General features: G+C 43.4%; 1 protein-coding gene across 1 annotated transcript in view; it reads left to right on the top strand.

Moving 5' to 3' along the window:
- The window catches only part of MFAP3L (microfibril associated protein 3 like), an 84922-nt gene that overhangs the window by 23836 nt on the left and 36325 nt on the right, over window positions 1–24761 (top strand). Inside the window, exon 2 of the mRNA XM_069744221.1 lies at window positions 4967–5292. Coding sequence (XP_069600322.1) covers window positions 4980–5292 — 313 coding nt within the window. The 5' untranslated portion in view covers window positions 4967–4979. The remainder of the gene's footprint in view (window positions 1–4966; window positions 5293–24761) is intronic.

The following is a 24761-nucleotide window of genomic DNA, read 5'->3' as shown; positions in this document are numbered from 1 at the left end:
GATGTATGGACTGTGCTATACATTTTGTTCTGTTTTGCCATTAGGCCAGAAAGGCCGTCTTTGATTTGATGAACTTTACATTGGTTTATGCCGTGCTGTAATAAACCAGTGAGTGATTTAAAGAGACCGCGTTCCTGTGTCTACCTCCGTGTGCAGCCAAGTGAGCTGATCTACCACATCAGACAGCGGTTGTGTGCAGTGGAAACTGCATCTCAAATAGAAAATTTACTAGAAAATGGGTCCTATTTAAAGAAATAAAAGGCAGCGGATGGATGAAAATATATTTTGAGGTTTCGTATAATCTGGAAAGTAAATCGTAGATCTGTATCCAGCCGCCTCTGTTGGCATACAGCACATCTCCCCTGGCAGGCCTCCATTCTCTTTCTCTCTCCATGGTCGGAGTGGTACTTTGGATCATCATGCTGTTTATTTTTATGTATTTTTGGCTTTGCTTCCTCAGAAGACTTTTCCACAGTATTACTTGGCCCCAGATTAGATGTAAAATGTTCTTTTCTGTTGTAAATGGTGATAATTCTTCTTGGCTATTTTATGGCTATTCCCAACTACCATGGGAATGTACAACAATAACATTAGGGTTAAACCACCAAGGTGAATGTCTACTTATTTCTCTACATTTCAGTTCACTTGTTGTGTATGTCCTATTCTAATGTATAATGTTCTTCTGTCAACTCCACTGTCATGTCAACTATGTAATTCCTTTATGATTTTTATGATTTAAGTCGTGCTGCTGTGATACCATAATTATCGTATCGTATCGTATCGTATGTGCTCTGTTCATGACCACAATGGAGAATGCAGATTCATGTGACCTGCACTTCGCTGCAGTCTGGTTACCGGTTTATGTAGTGTTACTGTTCATTATTTATGGGTGTCTTTGTCCCACACTGTTTTTCGATAGAGGCTGATAGAGCTGATAAATATTTGAAACCATTTGAGTCTTTTCGCATTATTTTGCTTAGTACCGTTAGGAGTTTGAGAACACACTTGGGACATTTAACAGACAGAATCTGGGACTAAAATAAAATGAGAACATACACTGCAGTAAGTAAATAGTAATAATACATGTGAGTCGCCCTGCCAGGGCTGTGGGGTACTCTGTACCGGGTCCGGTGTTCACAGGGGGAGGTCGCAATGGCTGTGACCCGGTCCATGGCCTGGTCCGTGGCCCAGGACGCCCATGTAAAAGGGAAAGGTCTTTAAAGGGAATAAAGTTTATGTTCGTGACACCACCTGTGGTATTCGGTCAGGGTGACCGACGCTGCTTTAAGGGGTCCGCTGGGGTGATTTTATGGCAGCTAGATGGTATACCTTCCCACAGGTGAAGTATATCCCCAGGGCTTCCCAGTATGTAGATGGTAGTGAAGAACGAGGACACAGGTTTGCAGTCTCTTTACCTTGTTTACTGTTGGTTTCAGCAGCCACAGTCCAGGGCACCAGATCACAGGGCAGGTAGAGTCCGGCCGGTTTGCAGGCAAGTCCAGAGTCCCCTTGTCCAGGTGGAAATCAATAGCCTTCCCTTGCGCTGTAGTGGTGTAGTCCCTTACTGCTAAGCCTCTCGTAAGGTCCTCACAGATGTGGTGTTTTTCTCTCTCTCTCCCCCATATAGGATAGGACAAAACCCGTATGACTGGTGACTTGAGCCTGTTTATAGGGTCTCTTAGATAACCCGGCTCTGTGGGCTGTCACCGTGCCTCCTGGGTGTAGGTGCGGACAGGTTGTCGGAGTCGTCACGACAATATCCTTCCTTCACCAGTCATTCCAAAACAGAATAAGAGCATTGGTACCGGATAAGAATGAGTCAGACAAAGGCTGGTTCAAACTCATTGCATGCTCGTGTGTCTACAAGGTGTAGCAACGTCACAGCAACTGAACTCTTTATTTCCTATACACAACATTATATGGTCCATTGGGGGAAGGTGTGCAGAGGGCGGGGTTTAAGCAATATGTCTAGTATTCAGTCTTTCTGGTTGGTCCTGACGTCATCTGATGGATCCTCCTTCCTCCATGTCACTTTAAGTTTCCATTTCAACAGAAGTGATACTTTAGCTTCAGAAACGAAAGTAGCTTCTTAGCAGGAACAAAAACTAGGGCAAAGGTGAATACTGGCAGCCATCTTAAATACAGTTACATTTGCATTAGCAAGCAAAGGGAAAAAACTTATTGTTTCACAGCATAAGAATATAAAAGTACAAAAGTGTATAAAGAAAATATATTTTCACCTTGACAAGGTGACATGCAATTAGCTGTCCTGCTGGTCTCTGAAGTAAGGCATAGAGGTCCTTACTACCTTGGCGTTCCGGCTACCGGGTCTCTGCACCTCAGAAGGAGGCAGCCTGCTCGGGGCTGGTCCCCTTCTGGTATCCTCACCCATGCTTTGCTTTCCTGTATGCTCACTGCAACGAATTCAGCTTCTTATGTGTCTCTTTCTTGGAGCTGCAGCTTTTAGGGCATGCACAGCTCCGTAAACCCTCTGTCCTCCTCAGACGGCTGTCTGGAACTGACTAGCTTTCCCTACAGACTAATATATAGATATATAGAGAGAGAGAGAGTCACCTAGTAATAGGATCAAAAGCTCCCCCTGGTGGCCTGGAGTGTGAATGTGTTGCATGCTTGTGGTACCTGGATGCAGTTATCCTTTCTTGCCTCCGAACATAGCATCAATCTCTCCCGGAAGAAAACAATGCCACCGTGATGACCAGGACCCTGGGGCGCCACACATGTAAATAACATTGGGTACTTGGTTGACACTTTTTTCATGGAAAAATAATCATAAAAGCAATCCCACCGCGACAAGGTGTGCCAAATCGGCACAGTACCTATCTCTTGTAGTTCACCTCACTGTGCCAGTAGGTATCAGAATAGACTGGGGCAGAGCAGGACCCCGACCCGACTGTTGATACTTGCCTATAGAAATCTATGTAGACAAAATGCCCAGGTCAAAAATGGGGAGTCACATCCCTGTTTGTCCTAAAAATCTAAAACAAAACCATATAAATGAGTCGGAACACTGCAACCTTTAAAAGACAGAGCCAGTTTTCTGATAGTGCAGCTACCCTTTAAGCTTAGTTCCCACGATGGGTTTCTGGTGAGTTTTTGATGATGCAAAAAATCTGCAGCGTCTTTATAGAAATCGTATGTCCACTGTTGTTCTTCATAACGCAGCGTATACTGACCTGTGATGCGTTTTTTTGAAATCCACAATATATGTCTCTCTTGCGACTACGCAGAGTTTCTGTTTAGATTTTCGCTAGATCCAGAAATGCACTAAAAATTAATGTATCGGCTCATGACTGTATCAACAAGGTCAGAGGCAAATACCAGGAAGTATCAAAAAAGCTGTATTTCAAAACCTGACATAAGAAAAAGGGACAAACACAGCAGCATCAAAAATGCAATGAAAAGAATGTGAGTAACCGAATTCATCTACCGTAAGTGCAGAAATGGTGCAACATCAAAAACTCTCCAACTACTCCTCGTAGGAACATAGCCTAAATCCATGCATTATTAGAGAGCTCTACAATTTTCTAATATCTTTTATCTCAATTCTTCACCGTTTCATGACACTTGCCGTATTTTTTTTCTTTGCCAGTGAACAAAAATGCTCATGTTTACATCCCAAGGCTACGAACCAATAGAGTATATTCACACAACAGAATAAAATTCTGTGTATTTTCTGCTGCCGTAATCTGAGGATGACCCATTGATTTTTGCAACAGATATGTCAGTTCAAAGAGGTTGCTATACATGTTGTTAGTTTGTTTTCATTAATAGTACTGCTCCAGTGCGTGGTTGCTACCTTTTATCTTTGTCCTCTCCTCCTTTTCTCCGTGTGACATACTTTTCAACTTTTTAAAGTAGCACTACTATCCAAGTTTTTATTCTAGCAATAAATTGCAGTCATCGTATTATAGAGCAGTGTACTTACAATTGCTCATTTCGCCTTTCTACCCAGTCAGTTATTCTGTTTTCCATTAGGTCTATGACATCACGTGATTATAAACTGACCAGCTGACTCCTTCTAAGCTCTATGTAGAAACAGGAAATCTCTTTTCCCAGCATGAGTCCTCATTAGAACTACAATTCTATGTAATTGCAAAGTCCTTGACAGGGGGAGCAGAGTAGCTGATTCAGGAATTGAAGAGATGTTGAGCAGGATTGCCAGGGAGTTTGCAGTCAGTAGAATTGTAGTTCTAATGATTCATGCAGGGAAAATAGACCTCCTGTTTCTGCCTGGCACTTAGAAAGATTCAGCTAGTCTGGGTAGAAAGGCAAAATGAGCAATTGTAAGCACACAGTGACGTATAATATGATGTCTGCAATATATTAAAACATTGATGGGAGGAATGCAACATTAACTCAGTTTGATTATTTAATTATATATTTTGATACATAATTGGTTGTCGGCCTTTTTTTCTTGAAAATTGTAGTCATTCTTGCAGTTGGAGGTTACACCCCACTATTATCCATGTAACTATTCATCTGTCACCTGTTACTCCACATATAATCATTATTGGCCATACAGTACCATATACCTCCAATATTGCAAATGAAGGTTTTAGAGATACGGTACTTTGATCCTTACATTATAAATGTTTGCAGCCCTGAGACCTAATTATTAAATCCCCATGAAATAAATAATATACTGTATAGGAATAAATGTTCTTTTTAACCTGAAAACCATGCCCTTCCATATTCTTCTGAAATTAATTAACCTGTATGAGCTATGGGCGTGTGATAAAGAAAAAAATGTTATTTCTTAGGTGGGCAGTGTCAAAGTTATGCCCCGAGCTCTGTGCTGGGGATAGCTGTATATCTTCATTTCAGGGTGCCTCTTTTATTCGTTTTTGGATTTTGTCATGTATAGCTGGGGTTATATATCAGTATAATTTTGTTTTGCTATTATTCCATTTTGATCCCATCATGCTTTATTTTTTTTCTTTTGCAGGCTTCACGTCCTGATGGGGCCTCCATGTTCTGGCCTCAAACGCTCATTCACAGAAACTATGAATATCTCCAACTTTTTCTGGCGGCCATCATTACTTTTGTTCCTCCTGTTTTCCCTTACTTCAGCAATACACTCGATGGGAACGTATAATCTCACTGCCAATGGCTCTGAATCAGCGGTGGAGTCGTTACCTGTGATCACATCTACGGTTGATCACATCATTGTGAAGGAGGGCAACAGTGTGGTCATCCACTGCAATATCGAGGGCCACCCAGATCCTCACTTCCAGTGGTATCATTCTAATGGACACCTACTACAAGAGAATGGTAAAATTGAAGTTGTCAAATGTGCAAAATCTAAAAATATGATGGATTAATGGGCTAATGATCCAAAATGTTAATTTATTTCATGTTTGGCATGTATGTAATGTAAATACCTTCTTGCACAGTTTTCTAGCAGATTCCAGTTTTTGTAAGGAAGCCTTCTTTCCTATGTTCAGAATTTCAATATATCCTTAAACATGTTATGCTATATGTTGACGCCAAATTTTAATTTATTTTTTACACAACCTTAGACTTGAATGAACGAGAGTCTCATCCAAACACACAAAAGAAACTAGTACATGCTGCAATTTTTGTTATTTGTTTTTTTTTTTTGTTTCCTGCAAACATTCAGTTCGTGGAAAAAAATAAACCTCATTTGAACAGTCCCACTAAGGAACATTGGTCCAAGTGTTGTTTTTCTACACTTCGCGTTCAAACCAAAGATGTTTGAGATTTTGCTAAACTGTATTTTTTTTTAAACTTTTTTTTTTAATCGATAACTTCAAAAAGTAACCAAATCTTTGGGACAGTCGTATAGGTTTCTGTAACCAATCTACTTTGTGTGTATATCCGCTTAAGCAAATATTTGATTTCCTTTTTAGGAGTGCCTTTATTAGGTTCCTTCTATGCCTAAAGGTACCGTCACACATAACGATATCATTAACGATATCGTTGCAATGTCACGCTTTTGGTGACGTAGCAACGATCCCGCTAACGATCTCGTTATGTGTGACAGCGACCAACGATCAGGCCCCTGCTGGGAGATCGTTGGTCGTTGGGGAATGATCAGGAACATTTTTTGGTCGCTGATCACCCGCTGTCATCGCTGGATCGGCGTGTGTGACGCTGATCCAACGATGTGTTCACTGGTAACCAGGGTAAATATCGGGTTACTAAGCGCAGGGCTGTGCTTAGTGACCCGATATTTACCCTGGTTACCATTGTAAAAGTTAAAAAAAAAACAAAAAAACAGTACATACTCACATTCTGATGTCTGTCACGTCCCCCAGCATCCACAGGGTTAAAACTGCTTTCGGCAGGAGCGCTGCTAATGTGTCAGCGCCAGCCGTAAAGCAGAGCATTACTGCCGGCGCTGACAAGTCAGTGCAGGGAAGCTCTCGGCAGCAGCGCGTGCATTAGCAGCGCTCTTGCTGAAAGCAGTTTTAACCCTGTGGACGCCGGCGGGGGATGTGACAGACATCAGAATGTGAGTATGATGTTGTTTTTTTTGCTTTTTTTTTTTTTTACTTTTACAATGGTAACCAGGGTAAATATCGGGTTACTAAGCGCGGCCCTGCACTTAGTAACCCGATGTTTACCTTGGTTACCCGGGTGCTGCAGGGGGACTTCGGCATCGTTGAAGACCGTTTCAACGATGCCGAAGTCGTTCCCCTGATCGTTGGTCGCTGGAGAGAGCCGTCTGTGTGACAGTTCCCCAGCGACCACACAACGACTTGCCAACGATCACGGCCAGGTCGTATAGCTGGTCGTGATCGTTGGTAAGTCGTTTAGTGTGACTAAGCTTTAGGGGCTTGTTTCCATTTCCAATTTTCCATTTCCAGAGCGGAGCGTGCGGCTGCATGTGTTGCTATGCGGCCGCACGCTCCGCTCCGGAGTGCCGGCGCCAGAGCTTCGTTTCCACATGCGAGACATGGACGTGTTTCTCGCAAATGGAAACAAGCCCTAAATGTGAGTCCCATCAAAGCTTTTCCTACAACAGAGGGATCATTAGACAGATCTTGTGTGTTATATTCCGTAGCCAAAATAGTCCCTTCCATTACACAAAAGCTGAACCTGATATCAAAGAACCCACTTAAGTGTAATTATCATTCTTAATTTTCTCTCTGATGTCTCCAGATAATTATCTTACTTGAGTATATTCATGTTACATTGAATATTGGCAACCTTACGCCAGGTTTAGACTAAAAAATCCTCTGTTTTTGATCCCGAAAAAAGTATTTTTCATCCTTCTTGTCATTATATCCATTTTTTTTTTTTTGTTTTACTTTAACATTTGAAAATATAATAGGCCAAATGTAGTTTAGTATCTTTATATTTGCAATGGATCTGTGAAAAATGCATGTGATTTGTCTTTTTTTTTTGGCGTACCTATTGACTTACTGTCCCGATCAGAGTTACCTTGTCGAGATGGGATGGCTTTTATACTATTTTTGATCAGAAACAGTATTACTAAAAACTGTTATGTAGTTGCACTTTTTGCTTTTTACTTGGCTACAGCAGGGTTTTTGATATTTTTTTTTTTTTTAATCAGATCTATTAAAAAACCTACAAGAGAAAAAAAATCGAAGTTCCAAAAGTGCATTCTGCTATATATTTTTATTTATTTATTTATTTTTAACACTCAGCCAATTGGTTCACATGTAAATATGTTCGTATGAACTACCACATTGGCTTGCATTGGTCTGTGTGGTGTCCATATGCTATCCATTTTGTATATGGACAGCACATGAACGTTTAATAGGCTCATCTGAGACTTTGCAATTCCTGGCCATTCATTGGCTTCAGTTGTTTTGCATGATTACTGCATTAAATCTCATGACCATCTGCTGCCTTAAGTCGAACTATGCATAAAATGATCATCAGCCACCAGAAGGGTCCTATCGATTGGTGCTTTGGAGGATCTTTCGTACAAATGATCCAACCAGCAACATAGGTGTAAAGTCAGAATTGGCAGATTTTTTTTTTTTAATGGTAATAACCCCCATGTGGGTGTCTGGACGTGGTTTTTGTATAAACAAACATGATTGATTGGACTGTGTGATTTTTGACTGCATATTGTTTAACAGGTACATTACCACTGTTGAGCCATGAGCCATGCAATTAAAATCACCCAAATCCACTAGGTAAAAAAGACCACCAAAAGACTATAAATGTCCGGGCAGTGAAGCTCTGCAATGGCTTTTTTAAAATGCCATAGCACAGTAGAGCAGCTGCACGATATCATGTGAGGGCGAAGAGCCGTCTGCCAGACACAGCCAGACTCCCCGTAGAGAAGGTGGAGGCAGGAAAAGGATTTAAATATTGAAATGCCTCCTAAAGGTCTTTTATATTATGGGGGGTAAAATCTGTGCAATAAATAAAAAATCAGGAATAAATGGAAAAAAAAAAAGTGTTCAATATATAAAATTAATTGTCACAGATATGGGAGCAAATTTTAAAATTTATTTTAATGGTCTTTTCGTGGTCTTTATATTAAAAAAAAAAAAAAAAAAAAAAAGGTGAAAAACAGACACATTTCCTATATTTTCCCTCAAATAAAGTTCAATATAAACAAAGAAAACAAGGTTTGATAGTATAAAAAAATTAGGCTTCACATATCACAAAATAAGATGCAAAAAATATTTGTATATCTGTGCAAAGTGTTTTATTTTCTTACAGCTTTTTATAGTTCATATATGAAAAAACCTGAAAATTGCCTGGTCTTGAACTGGTTAAAAAGTAACCATTATTTTAATTTGTTTTAACATTAATAGTGCATGTGACAATAAGAAGCGTTGTAATATATCTTATTAGAGAAATCATCTGGTTCTTTCTCCTCATTCACTCTCAAAATTCTCAATTTAATGTTAAAATCCATCTTCACAGATTTTCCCATTACTGAGATAGATGACAATTGGTGCCCATAAAGTTCTATGCATAACTGTAACTGTCATATCAGGAGAACCTGCATTATAATGTCTCTAGCTCCTCTACCTCGCCCATCCATAGAATTTTAAAAGCTTCAGCTGCCATTTCCTATCTTGGTAATATCAAAATCTGTCTTCACTGAATACAGCTTTTATTATTATTTGAGAGTGAAAGATCAGTCCAGGAGAAGAACTAAGCTTATTTCTCTGATAAGTAATATATTACAAAATGGCTTATTTTCATGTGTACTAATCATTTATGATATACATATTAATTGTAGAGTTGGGTTTAAAAAAAAAAAACTGACTCGTTCAAGATGTCACATGATTGGTCAATTTCTACCAGTCATGATAGAAACTATATAATGTACGGTATATGTAGGTGCGGTATATGTAGGTGTACTTGAGCCCTCACCCCTGGGTAGACTCAGCTCTAGCAAACTGTGCTCCAACTTGCTAAAAGTCATCCCTGCAAAAGCTGGTAGATGTATGAAGTGCCTGTACAGCGCAAACACACGCTCGCCACAGTGGGTGCAGCCAAGTCTGCCACCTGGCCAGCCCTGATGAAGGATGCTTCCTTTGAAACGCGTTGGAGATGGATTCTGCATTAGGCCGGTTACACACGTCCAGATAATTCCAGTACCGGAAAAAATCGGTACCGGAATTATCTGTTTCTGTGGCACATCAGTGTGGCACACATGCGGCACACGTGTGCCGCCAGTGTGCCCACTGGGTACCACACGCACCGTGCTGGGTACCACACGTACCAGCATCTGGTGCTGAAGCCGTAATTCATATCTTCCCTGCAGCAGCGTTTGCTGCAGAGAAGATATGAATAATAGTGTTTAAAATAAAGATCTATGTAATTACAGTAATGAATATGCGGCTCCACCCCTATGGGATGTGGAGCCGCATATTCATTACTGTAAATGAGCGGCCCCACGTGACCGCATACAGGAGAAGATGCGGCCAGAACAGGAAGCAGCGACAGCCAACGAGGGAGCTTGGTGAGTATTTTCAGAACAGCAGGGGGGCGCACAGGGGGTGGGAGGGCGGCGGGCACATAGATCTTTATTTTAAACACTATTATTCATATCTTCTCTGCAGCAAACGCTGCTGCAGGGAAGATATGAATCGCGGCTTCAGCACCAGTGGGGGGGACAGCGCTTAATGTAGCGCTGTCTCCTGCACGGCATACGGACTGCACACGGACAACGTCCGTGTGCGGTACGTGTTTTACACGGACCCATTGACTTTAATGGGTCCGTGTAATGTGTGCGCTCCCACGAACACTGACATGTCTCCGTGTTTGGCACACGGAGACACGGTCTGCAAAAAATCAATGACATCTGCACAGATGCATTGATTTTTATGTGTCTACGTGTGTCAGTGTCTCCGGTACGTGAGGAAACTGTCACCTCACATACTGGAGCCACTGACGTGTGAAACAGGCCTTAGGGAGTATTCCCCAGTTAGTTAAGTCACTCTGTTTAGGCAGACCTTGCTGCCCCTAATGAGACGAGTGTGTGCTAGCGCTGTCGGCCAGAGCACTGCATAGACACTTCGTACATCTACCATCCACAGACCAGGAACGCCCATCACCCACATACTAGGCAATCGACAGCCAACGAGCAAATACGTTTAATTTCTATCTTAACTGTAAACTTGATTACCGGCATATTGTAGTACTTTTACAAGCAGAACATCAATCAAATTTAGGTAGGACATTTATCTTTATACCTACCGACAGTGGCATGTAAAAGTTTGCACACCTGGTCAAAATTACTGTTATTATGAACAGTTCAGCAAGTTGAAGATGAAATGATCTCTAAAAGGTAAAGATGACGCCTTTCCATTTGTAGTTTAGACAAATAAAAAAAGATGTATTTTCATGTAAAAAAAACAAAACAAACAAAACTAAAATATAAAGGAAATGTCATCCTTAACTTTAGGCCTTTTAGAGATCATTTCATCTTCAACTTGCTTAACTGATCACAATAACAGTAATTTTGACCAGAGGTGCCCAAACTTTTACAGGGCACTGTACAGTATACTTGCAGGAGTATTGTGCCTTTTCACACATGTTGGAAACTACGTGTGTTTTTTTATCCTTAGCAGATAGCCATGTGAAGCTGACCATGTGTGAAAGATCTGTCCCTTTCTTCTAAGAAGATAATTATTAAGTTTCTCTTCAACTGATTTGAAATGTCCATCATTCATGGTCCAGGTACTGGCCGTGGGTCTCCTGGATCAAACTCAACAACTTGATATACGCCTGAAGTCTATTGAGTTCAGGTCAGAAGACACGTGGCCAGTCCATACATCTCTGTCATAATAAGACCATGAATGACCGGCATGTTAAGATGTTTACGGAGAGCAATAAAGCTTTTTTGCCGGCCAATCTACTGTAGTCCCAAACTATCCGTTTGTTTGGTTTTTTTCCCTCAAATCAGCATACCTGAAGATTTCATGTGCAATTGTTTTCTTGAAGTGATTGTGGTTGAAAATAAAGAGCAGCAAACATAAAAAAAATTGCTCAGCATCAGGAAAAATGCCACTAAAATATGGATCTTTATTTTGGCTGCAATGTCCTAAACCAGGGATTCAAGCTTCAGGAGGCTAATTTGCATATTCCAGGTGCCTTCTGGGAGAAGCGAAGTCTCTCTAAGCTAGAAGATCGTTGGGTACAGCCGGGACCAGCTGCTTCGAAAGCATCACCAAACCAGGGATTCAAGCTTCAGGAGGCTAATTTGCATATTCCAGGTGCCTTCTGGGAGAAGCGAAGTCTCCCTAAGCTAGAAGATCCTTGGGTACAGCCGGGACCAGCTGCTTCGAAAGCATCACCAAACCAGGGATTCAAGCTTCAGGAGGCTAATTTGCATATTCCAGGTGCCTTCTGGGAGAAGCGAAGTCTCCCTAAGCTAGAAGATCGTTGGGTACAGCCGGGACCAGCTGCTTCGAAAGCATCACCAAACTTTTTTTGCCTGTAGGACATTATTGCAAGAGAGCTTGGCTGAGTAGATTACACAAGAAGGAAAACACACAGCAAGTCAGCAGGATCTAGGAGCAACATGGCAGATGTGACAACCTACATGGTGAGCTGCAGCATGTGCTACATGTTCACAGATCGACCAGAAGAAGAATCCAATTTCACCTGTCAGAAGTGTAGACTAGTGGCCCTTTTAGAAGAAAAGGTGCGGGGTCTGGAAGAAAGAATAGCAATCAAAGAGAATGAAGACTTTCTAGACAGAACAGAAGCATCTCTACTGGTCACAGAAGGTGCAAAAAGTGTCAGAGAACCTCCAAAAGCAGATGAGTGGAAGCATGTGACCAAAAGAAGCAAGAAGACCATGGAGAAATCACCAACCACACAACTGAAGAACCGATATCAAATCTTTGTAGAGGATGAAGATGGCACACCTAAGAATGAAGCAATACCAGCAAGCAAAAAAGAAAAGGGCACACAGCAACAAGTGACAGCAAAAAGTACAGCCAAGAAGCAACGAAGAGTGGTGGTGGTGGGAGACTCACTACTGAGAGGCACAGAAGCAGCCATCTGCAGACCGGACATAACTGCAAGAGAAGTATGCTGCCTTCCAGGTGCGATGATCAAGGATGTGACCGATAGGATACCAAAGCTCTTCAGCTCCAAGGACGTCCACCCATTTCTTCTGATACATGTTGGCACCAATGACACGGCAAGGAAGGACCTACCGACAATCTGCAAGGACTTTGAAGAGTTGGGGAAGAAAGTAAAGGAACTGGATGCACAGGTAGTTTTTTCTTCTATCCTTCCAGTAGATGGGCATGGCACCAGGAGATGGAACAGGATCCTTGATGCAAACAACTGGCTAAGACGATGGTGCAGACAACAAGGATTTGGATTCCTGGACCACGGTGTGAATTACTGGTATGATGGACTCCTCGCCAGAGACGGACTACACCTCAACAAACCTGGGAAACACACATTCGCCAGAAGACTCGCTACACTCATCAGGAGGGCGTTAAACTAGAAGAAGAGGGGACGGGAAGAAAAACATTAGACTCGAACAAAGACGACCCAGGAAAACATACTCAGAAGGGAGGTAAGAACATTTCTAAAACAATCCACAGTGAGGAGATTGGAACAAAACAAAATCCTCTAAACTGCATGCTCGCAAACGCCAGAAGCCTGACAAACAAGATGGAAGAACTAGAAGCAGAAATATCTACAGGTAACTTTGACATAGTGGGAATAACCGAGACATGGTTAGATGAAAGCTATGACTGGGCAGTTAACTTACAGGGTTACAGTCTGTTTAGAAAGGATCGTAAAAATCGGAGAGGAGGAGGGGTTTGTCTCTATGTAAAGTCTTGTCTAAAGTCCACTTTAAGGGAGGATATTGGCGAAGGGAATGAGGATGTCGAGTCCATATGGGTTGAAATTCATGGAGGGAAAAATGGTAACAAAATTCTCATTGGGGTCTGTTACAAACCCCCAAATATAACAGAAAGCATGGAAAGTCTACTTCTAAAGCAGATAGATGAAGCTGCAACCCATAATGAGGTCCTGGTTATGGGGGACTTTAACTACCCGGATATTAACTGGGAAACAGAAACCTGTGAAACCCATAAAGGCAACAGGTTTCTGCTAATAACCAAGAAAAATTATCTTTCACAATTGGTGCAGAATCCAACCAGAGGAGCAGCACTTTTAGACCTAATACTATCTAATAGACCTGACAGAATAACAAATCTGCAGGTGGTCGGGCATCTAGGAAATAGCGACCACAATAATATTGTACAGTTTCACCTGTCTTTCACTAGGGGAACTTGTCAGGGAGTCACAAAAACATTGAACTTTAGGAAGGCAAAGTTTGAACAGCTTAGAGATGCCCTTAATCTGGTAGACTGGGACAATATCCTCAGAAATGAGAATACAGATAATAAATGGGAAATGTTTAAGAACATCCTAAATAGGCAGTGTAAGCGGTTTATACCTTGTGGGAATAAAAGGACTAGAAATAGGAAAAACCCAATGTGGCTAAACAAAGAAGTAAGACAGGCAATTAACAGTAAAAAGAAAGCATTTGCACTACTAAAGCAGGATGGCACCATTGAAGCTCTAAAAAACTATAGGGAGAAAAATACTTTATCTAAAAAACTAATTAAAGCTGCCAAAAAGGAAACAGAGAAGCACATTGCTAAGGAGAGTAAAACTAATCCCAAACTGTTCTTCAACTATATCAATAGTAAAAGAATAAAAACTGAAAATGTAGGCCCCTTAAAAAATAGTGAGGAAAGAATGGTTGTAGATGACGAGGAAAAAGCTAACATATTAAACACCTTCTTCTCCACGGTATTCACGGTGGAAAATGAAATGCTAGGTGAAATCCCAAGAAACAATGAAAACCCTATATTAAGAGTCACCAATCTAACCCAAGAAGAGGTGCGAAACCGGCTAAATAAGATTAAAATAGATAAATCTCCGGGTCCGGATGGCATACACCCACGAGTACTAAGAGAACTAAGTAATGTAATAGATAAACCATTATTTCTTATTTTTAGTGACTCTATAGCGACAGGGTCTGTTCCGCAGGACTGGCGCATAGCAAATGTGGTGCCAATATTCAAAAAGGGCTCTAAAAGTGAACCTGGAAATTATAGGCCAGTAAGTCTAACCTCTATTGTTGGTAAAATATTTGAAGGGTTTCTGAGGGATGTTATTCTGGATTATCTCAATGAGAATAACTGTTTAACTCCATATCAGCATGGGTTTATGAGAAATCGCTCCTGTCAAACCAATCTAATCAGTTTTTATGAAGAGGTAAGCTATAGACTGGACCACGGTGAGTCATTGGACGTGGTATATCTCGATTTTTCCAAAGCGTTTGATACCGTGCCGCACAAGAGGTTGGTACACAAAATGAGAATGCTTGGTCTGGGGGAAAATGTGTGTAAATGGGTTAGTAACTGGCTTAGTGATAGAAAGCAGAGGGTGGTTATAAATGGTATAGTCTCTAACTGGGTCGCTGTGACCAGTGGGGTACCGCAGGGGTCAGTATTGGGACCTGTTCTCTTCAACATATTCATTAATGATCTGGTAGAAGGTTTACACAGTAAAATATCGATATTTGCAGATGATACAAAACTATGTAAAGCAGTTAATACAAGAGAAGATAGTATTCTGCTACAGATGGATCTGGATAAGTTGGAAACTTGGGCTGAAAGGTGGCAGATGAGGTTTAACAATGATAAATGTAAGGTTATACACATGGGAAGAGGGAATCAATATCACCATTACACACTGAACGGGAAACCACTGGATAAATCTGACAGGGAGAAGGACTTGGGGATCCTAGTTAATGATAAACTTACCTGGAGCAGCCAGTGCCAGGCAGCAGCTGCCAAGGCAAACAGGATCATGGGGTGCATTAAAAGAGGTCTGGATACACATGATGAGGGCATTATACTGCCTCTGTACAAATCCCTAGTTAGACCGCACATGGAGTACTGTGTCCAGTTTTGGGCACCGGTGCTCAGGAAGGATATAATGGAACTAGAGAGAGTACAAAGGAGGGCAACAAAATTAATAAAGGGGATGGGAGAACTACAATACCCAGATAGATTAGCGAAATTAGGATTATTTAGTCTAGAAAAAAGACGACTGAGGGGCGATCTAATAACCATGTATAAGTATATAAGGGGACAATACAAATATCTCGCTGAGGATCTGTTTATACCAAGGAAGGTGACGGGCACAAGGGGGCATTCTTTGCGTCTGGAGGAGAGAAGGTTTTTCCACCAACATAGAAGAGGATTCTTTACTGTTAGGGCAGTGAGAATCTGGAATTGCTTGCCTGAGGAGGTGGTGATGGCGAACTCAGTCGAGGGGTTCAAGAGAGGCCTGGATGTCTTCCTGGAGCAGAACAATATTGTATCATACAATTATTAGGTTCTGTAGAAGGACGTAGATCTGGGGATTTATTATGATGGAATATAGGCTGAACTGGATGGACAAATGTCTTTTTTCGGCCTTACTAACTATGTTACTATGTTACTATGTCCTACATGATGGAAACGCGGTTTTAAAATCTGCTGATCTGTAGTGCACCTTACATAAATGACCATTTAGGTACCAGTGTTGGGGATAATTTACAAAGTTTGGGAAAATTGTTGAATGCAAACTATTTTTCCATAATATTGGTCACCTGAGATGGTGGGAAGTTGCTGTTAATGCACTTAGTCACTTATATTTCTGTAAAAACATTATTACATTTCCATAGTATGTCATCACCACAAGTTAAAATAGCGTCTGTAGCCTCCACAGTACCCCACTGTTACCTAGACTTCACTTTAGCACAACCTGGTCGTCCACCGCCGGGTTATTTCCTGTTATTCAGATCCTGTTCTAGCTCAGGAAATTAGAGCACTGGTCCTGTTTTCAGATCCAAGTACAGCAGATGCAGACAAAGAAGGTTTAATGATTATAAAAGTAATGCTTTCAGTGTGAAAATCAAGATACCGTAATCTTGTATTTATGATACCTTTTTAATGGCTAACAAAAATAAAATAAGTAATGTTACAAAGCAAACCTTCTGGACGACTTAGGTCCCTTCCTCAGGCAAGGTATAACAAATTTTCTGAAGAAACACAAATATATGCACAAACAGCAAAAAAAAAAGAGGAGAGGGTCATGGTATGATAGATGAACCTTTGAATAAACAAACAAACTGCTCAGAAAAAGAGCTCAGAAGCTGACGCCGGGGAACGTGACAGACATCAGAATGTAAGTGTGTACTGTTTTTTTTTTTTTACTTTTACAATGGTAATTAGGGTAAATATCGGGTTACTAAGCGCGGCCCTGCACTTAGTAACCCGATATTTACCCTGGTTACAGGTGAACACATCGCTAGATCGGCGTCACACATGCCGATCTAGCAATGACAGCGGGGTGATCAGCGACCAAAAAAAGGTCCTGATCATTCCCCACAACCAACGATCTCCCAGCAGGGGCCTGATCGTTGGTCGCTGTCACACAAAGATATCGTTAGCGGGATCGTTGCTACGTCACAAAAAAGCGTGACGTTGCAACGATATCGTTAACGATATCGTTATGTGTGAAGGTACCTTTACTTGGATATAGGGACTATAAAACTTTCACACCACTAATCTAATCCAATTAAGGATTCAGTCTGAGCTCAGTTTGTTAATTCAACGGTTCATTTATTATACCATGACCCTCTTTTTTTTTTTTTTTTTTTTTTGTTTACAGTTTGTGCATTTATTTGTGTGGAGAAACTTTGTTATACTTAAGGCTCATACTCACTTGCGCGAGACCCGGATGAGTCTCGCACGGCAATACCCGTCGCTGCTGCCGGCACTCAGATCGGAGCATGCGGCCGCATAGGAATACATGTAGCCGCACGTTCCTCTCCTCTATGCTAGATGCAGTGCCGGGTATTGACGTGCGAGACTCATCCAAGTCTCACACGAGTAAGAAGGGGACCTTAGCCTGAGGAAGGGACCTAAGAAGTCCCTAAAGCTTGCTTTGTAACACTAATTCTATTTTTTTTTTTTTTTTTTTTTAGCCATTAAAATATGCACTTTTTTTCCATATTTTTCTTTTTTCTTTGTGGTGTGTGCACTTTTTGCAGTCATTAGAATGTGTGAAAAATGCTGAAAGAATTGACGTACTGCAGATATGACACTTGCGATGAAACCCACCCCGCCTGACATCACTATTACATAGAGGGATCATGTGGCACGGTCTCCTCGCTTGCACCAACGTGACGTTCTGCAAGGTCACGCAATGTCAGCTTGGCACAGTTTTACACACACACAATTACACCCCTGTCCACACAGGCCCTCGGAGTGAGAGGATGTGGTCCACGCAGTCGCTGATTTGGCACCACATTCTCTCTCAACACTGACAGACATGAAGGCCCCTTTCATTAGCATCAGTGAAACAGCACCTGTTCAGACCGATAGGACTACAACCAGTTCCTCATTAGATAAAAGACCAGTCTGTTAACGGGATTATATTGGGCCAGAACCTAGCCACTGTAGCATGTAAAGTCAAAACTAAGAACACAGATGTGTGGATTCGTGGATAGAGATAAAAGAGCAGCCCAAGGTTATATAACTCCAGGCATCTTTCAAATTCCATCTTTCAAAATACAGATTTCTAATTACACTACTCTGAATTGGACTAGAATTGACTACAAGGTAACGGAATATAAAACCACTACAATGTTTCGGTTTCTATTCACGTACACCCCTATACTATATTTTTTTCCTACCTCCTGCAATCTGTCCCACCCCAGTAAGGAACTAGTAATTTCCCACTCCATCCTCCCCAGCTATCTCACCACCTCCTCCTCGTAACTTTTCCTCCACATATAATCCTTTTTCTCCAGACACATATGGCCACATCATGTCCTATCCTGTTCCCACCTTCTAATGCTCTGTCTACTACTCCTCATTGCTGGCGACGTATCCCCAAATCCTGGCCCTCCTCAACACATCCCCACACTCATTTATAACCCCCCCGCCACGATCCTCTACACATTCTTACAACCTTGATAACCTCACACCCATTCATCCAGCCCCCAGTTCCCCTACCTGGAGCACTATGGAACGCGTGTTCTGTCTGCAACAGACTGATGTTTATCCATGACCTCTTTAGCACCAACAAACTCTCCTTCCTTGCCATCACTGGATTCTGGCTCACCCCCTCTGACTCAGCCTCTCCAGCTGCACTTTCTTATGGTGGATTCCATCTCTCTCATACCCCTTGTACCAGGAACAAACGTGGTGGAGGAGTTGGCTTGCTCCTGTCCGATACCTTTATCCCCAATTCCGCTACCACCCTCCGCTACTCTTCCCTCGTTTGAGGTGCTCTCTGTCTGCATCTATTACCCCTCCCACCTCCAGCTGGCTGTCATCTACTTCCCCCCCAGAGCTAGCCATCTCCATCTTTCTCGACCACTTCACCATCTGCCTACTTCATTTCCTCTCTGCTGACATCCCCACTATCATCATGGATTACTTCAATATCTCCATTGACACTTCCACCTCAGCTGCCTCTACTTTTATCACTCACTGCCTCCTTTGGCCTCAATCAATGGTCCTCTGTGTGGACATTCACAAAGATGGCCACACGCTGGACCATATCTTCACCTCCCTCTGTTCCCTTACGAATCTCACTAACTCACCCCTTCCTTTTTGACCACAACCTTCTGACATTCTCTTCCCAACTTCGTTCCACAAACTCACCCACCCTCGCAGAAATCTCAAACACCTCAATTTACTTTCACTCTTGAGTCTCTTCTCCCTCTTACAGACATAGCTTCCCTTCACGACAAAGATGCTGCTGCCACTTCTTATAACACCAAAATAACAGCAACACTTGATTTGGGTGCCCCCCTCACGCATGGCAAAACTCATACAATCAATAGGCAGCCCTGGCTGACAAACCTGACCAAAGAACTGAGACGGGCTTCCAGAGTCGCTGAGCGGAGATGGAAGTGATCCCGCTCGGCCGAGCACTTCATCGCATACAAGCAGTCCCTCGCCAGCTTCAAGTCCACGATCACTGCCGCAAAACAAACTTGCTTCTCATCTCTCATATCCTCCCTGTATCACAACCCTAAACAGCTTTTCAACACTTTCAATTCTCTACTCCGTCCCCCAGCACCTCCTCCCTGTACTCTCATTTCTTCTGAATATTTTGCCTCTTTATTTAAACAGAAGAGTGACCCAATCAGAGAAAGCTTTGGTCCGGAGCGCCCAATGCCCCTCTTAGCTGATCAGCCCTGTTCCAACAAAACCAGGCTTTCCACCATGACAGAAGATCAGCTCTCCAACATGCTGTCAAGATCGCACGTGACCACTTGCACGCTTGACCCACTCCAGTCCCACGTTATCCTTAACTTCACCACAGTCTTCATCCCAACTCTAACACACCTCTTCAACCTCTCACTTACCAATGGTGTCTTTCCCTCATCCTTGAAACATGCCTCGATCACACTCAGCCTCCATCACAGAATCCTCCTCCACCACCCCATCATTGCCCCCTTTCCCACCATTCCCATCATTCTTTTCCACTACCACCATCATTGCCTTCTTCCCCACATCCATCATTTCCTCCTCCCACACTATCATTGCCCTTTCCACCACCTCTGTCATTTTCTCCCCCCTCCACCATCATCATTGTCCTTTTCACGACCTCCATCCTTGCCCATTTCACCACCTCCATAATTTCCTCCACCCCCTCATTATTGCCCTTCCACCACTGTCATTTCCTCCTCCCCCACCACCATCATTTCATTCTCCCCCACCACCATCATTGCCCATTCCACCACCTCCATCATTGCCTTCTCCCATCCCCATCATTGCCCATTCCACCACATCCATCATTTCCTACTCCCCCCACCATCCCCATCCTTGCCCATTCCACCACATCCATCATTTCCTACTCCCCCCACCATCCCCATCCTTGCCCATTCCACCACTTCCATCTTTTCCTCCTCCTCCACCATCCCCATCATTGCCTTCTCCCCATCATTGCCCTCTCCTCCCCTACACACGGCATCATTCACCTCTCTGCACATTCCCCCGCAGCGCTATGACTACACACACACACACACACACACACACACACACACACACACCATTCGTACACACACAGCACCTCTCACCTGTCCGCAAGCTCTCCCGCACCTGAAGCATCACCGTCTGCAGCTTCCTCTCTCTGACACAGCCGGCCGCTGAATGATGACGTCATCCAGCGGCACTGCTGTCTGTATATGAGAGAGAGGAAGCGAGGGCAGGAAGCAGGACAGATCGCTGCACATGCGGTATATTCGCCCATGTCCCTGGAAGCCGGCGCGCTGCAGCTTCTCAGTGTCGGCTGTCAGCTTGATAGTTGGCACAGAGAGCAGCCAACTCTCAGTCTGGGGGGCAGCAGAATGCAACTGCCGGGGGAGACACTGCGGACCGCCACATTAGGCAGCCCGGCTGTCTGCCCTAGATACGCCTCTGGAGGTATGTGTCCTGTTATAGCTACACATGCTGAAGGGGGATTGTAATCTGCAATTAAATCCTCCCCATATCCTTCACAACACTGCTTCAAATCTGCAAGGAACAAAATAAATAGCATGTACACGGGACTTCAGAAATCTCATTCACTTTGATGGGATAGTAAAATACTGCACTTTGTGCCAAAAATGCAACATATGAACATAGCCTACTAGATGTTCTTAATATAATGTAATATTACATTTTTTTTGCCCTGATAAACCACAATAAGATATGCAACCCCAATTGTATAAAACAAATAAAAAGTTGAACGCTGTTTAAAATGTAAAAAGATAACTTTCAATGAATAGGAAAACCATATTTTATTAAGAACAAAGAACACAGATAAGTAGGTGAATATTATGACATTTTCCATTCCATTACCAAAAAAAAAATCACACATTTAGAAATTGATGGATCCATGGCCTCAAATATTCGTTATAACATACCGTATATACTCGAGTATAAGACGATCCGAGTATAAGCCGACCCCCCTAATTTTGCCACAAAAAACTGGGAAAACTTATTGACTCGAGTATAAGCCTAGGGTGGAAATGCAGCATTTACCGGTGAATTTCAAAAATAAAAATAGATCATTATTGCCCCATAGCTGTGCCATATAGTGCTCTGCACCGTTCATATTTCCCCATAGCTCTGCCATATAGTGCTCTGCACCGTTCATATTTCCCCATAGCTCAGCCATATAGTGCTCTGCACCGTTCATATTGCCCCATATCTGCCCCATATAGTGCTCTGCACCGTTCATATTGCCCCATATCTGCCCCATATAGTGCTCTGCACCGTTCATATTGCCCCATATCTGCCCCATATAGTGCTCTGCACTGTTCATATTGCCCCATATCTGCCCCATATAGTGCTCTGCACCGTTCATATTGCCCCATATCTGCCCCATATAGTGCTCTGCACCGTTCATATTGCCCCATATCTGCCCCATATAGTGCTCTGCACCGTTCATATTGCCCCATATCTGCCCCATATAGTGCTCTGCACCGTTCATATTGCCCCATATCTGCCCCATATAGTGCTCTGCACTGTTCATATTGCCCCATATCTGCCCCATATAGTGCTCTGTACTGTTCATATTGCTCCATATCTGCCCCATATAGTGCTCTGCACCGTTCATACTGCCCCATAGATGCTCGGTATAAATCTGTGCCGCCGCTGCTGCTGCAATAAAAAAAAAAAGCCATACTCGCCTTTCTTGATTGCAGCTCCCAGCGTCCGGTCCCGGCGTCTCCCCGCTCTGACTGATCAGGCAGAGGGCGCCGCGCACACTATATGCGTCATCGCGCCCTCTGACCTGCACAGTCAGAGCGCAGATAGACGCCGGGAAGATGGAGCGACGCCGGGAAGATGGAGCGGCGCCCGGCGGCTGGAACGCGGACAGGTGAATATTACATACTTACCTGGTCCCGACGTCCGGCTCCCCCTGCCGTCCCACGGTCTTCTGTGCCGCAGCCTCTTCCTCTATCAGCGGTCACCGTTACCGCTGATTAGAGAAATGAATAGGCGGCTCCACCCCTACGGGAGTTGGAGCCGCTTATTCATTTCTCTAATGAGCGGTCCCACGTGACCGCTGAAGAGGGGAAGAAGCTGCAGCACAGAAGACCGTGGGAGGGCAGGGGGAGCGCCAGGATCGCTGGGACTAGGTAAGTATGCCTCAGCGCCCTTTCCCCCTCACCCGCCGACCCCACCGCTACCGTGACTCGAGTATAAGCCGAGAGGGGCACTTTCAGCCCAAAAATTTGGGCTGAAAATCTCGGCTTATACTCGAGTATATACGGTATATACAGTTTGTATATATGTGCGTGTGTATGTGTATATGTATATATATATATATATTGTAGGGGTTCCACTCACTCAGCTGCGACGGCTGACACTCAGGAGGCAGGTTCCTTTAAAGTTCACTGGGTTTATTGCTCCATAAACCATATGACAAAACAACAGAAAGCAAATAGCCTTTGGGTCAGGCAAAGAAAAACAAGGGTCCAGTTCATCCGGCTCAGTCCTGAAGCCGTAACACACTCAGGAGGATTTCACCTCCAACAAATATCTCTCTGTGTTAAGCATTAGGCTTTCTTTTATATGTCTAACCACACCCAGAACCCATCACATGACCAGACATGTGGTTGTGACATCACCACAGGTCCTGAAACACATATAGGTAGCTATGGTTACATCACAGTAGCAAGCCATCTATAAGGGACATATCTCCCATCGATTAGACACCCTTTAGCCACGCTACATACCTCCCCCCTCTGCCTAAAGCCGTGGGGCTTGGCACTTTCTCCCACTAGACAAGGGATTCTTGACAGGGCATCAGCATTACCGTGCAGATTTCCGGCCCTATGTTCCACATGGAAACAGAAGTCCTGCAGGGCTAAGAACCAACGGGTGACCCTAGCATTTCTACCCTTCGTTTCCCTCATCCACCTAAGTGGGGCATGGTCGGATATCAGTCTAAATTTACGTCCCAGCAAATAGTATCGTAATGTGTCCACTGCCCATTTTATGGCCAAGCACTCCTTTTCAACGACTGAGTAGTTCTTTTCAGACGAGGACAGCTTCCTACTCAGATAGAGAACAGGATGCTCCTCTCCATGTAGTTCTTGGGAAAGGACTGCTCCCACCCCAACATCTGAGGCATCTGTTTGAAGAATAAACTCTTTCTTGAAGTTTGGGGCCATCAGAACGGGTTGCTTACATAAAGCCTCTTTCATTTCTTGGAAGGCTGAATCTGTTTCTTCGGACCACTTAACCATTACTGATTTTGTCCCTTTTAGCAGGTCAGTCAGAGGCGCCGCCATTGTGGCGAAGTTTGGGATGAACCTCCTGTAATATCCCACGATTCCCAGGAAGGCTTTAACTTGCTTCTTGGAAACTGGTTTTGGCCATGTTTGAATTGCCTCCACTTTACTGATTTGGGGTTTTATTTCTCCATGACCCACTATGTATCCAAGGTACTTAGCTTCTTCTTTACCCAATGCACACTTCTTCGGGTTTATTGTAAATCCGGCCTCTCTTATAGCATCAAACACCGCTTGGACTTTCTCCAGATGACTCTCCCAGTCCGGGCTAAAGATGACGATATCATCTAGGTACGCAGCAGCGTATGCCTTGTGGGGTGCAAGGACTCTATCCATAGCCCTTTGGAAGGTGGCCGGAGCTCCCTGTAGGCCAAATGGCATCCGGACATACTGGAAGCATCCATCTGGTGTAGAAAACGCCGTCTTCTCCTTGGCTTCCTGTGCCATGGGGATCTGCCAATACCCCTTCGTCAAATCCAAGGTGGTTATGTACCTGGCGGGCCCAAGCCTTTCGATGAGCTCATCAACTCGGGGCATGGGATATGCGTCGAACTTAGAGACCTCATTCAACTTCCTGTAGTTGTTGCAAAATCTCCACTCCCCATCAGGTTTTGGGACCAGGACAATTGGGCTCGACCAACCGCTCTTGGATTCCTCAATGACTCCAAGCCTCAACATACGCTCCACTTCCTTGGAGATAACTTCTCGACGAGCCTCAGGAATACGATAAGGTTTCACATTCACCCGCACATGTGGCTCTGTTAGGACCTCGTGCTCTATGACCTTCGTGTATCCTGGCAATTCTGAAAACAGGTCCCTGTTTTTCTGGAGTAACTCCCGGCACTGCTGTTTCTGGGTCTTTGATAGCGTCTCTGCTATAGTAACCGCTCCAACCTCACCTTCTGGGTTGCTTAACAATGACGGAGTTACTGTCGGC

Source organism: Ranitomeya imitator, chromosome 1 (assembly GCF_032444005.1).
Source record: "Ranitomeya imitator isolate aRanImi1 chromosome 1, aRanImi1.pri, whole genome shotgun sequence".
NCBI classification, from domain to species: domain Eukaryota; kingdom Metazoa; phylum Chordata; class Amphibia; order Anura; family Dendrobatidae; genus Ranitomeya; species Ranitomeya imitator.
The sequence above is the reverse complement of the archived record's forward strand: the minus strand, read 5'-3'. Positions and strand labels throughout refer to the sequence as shown.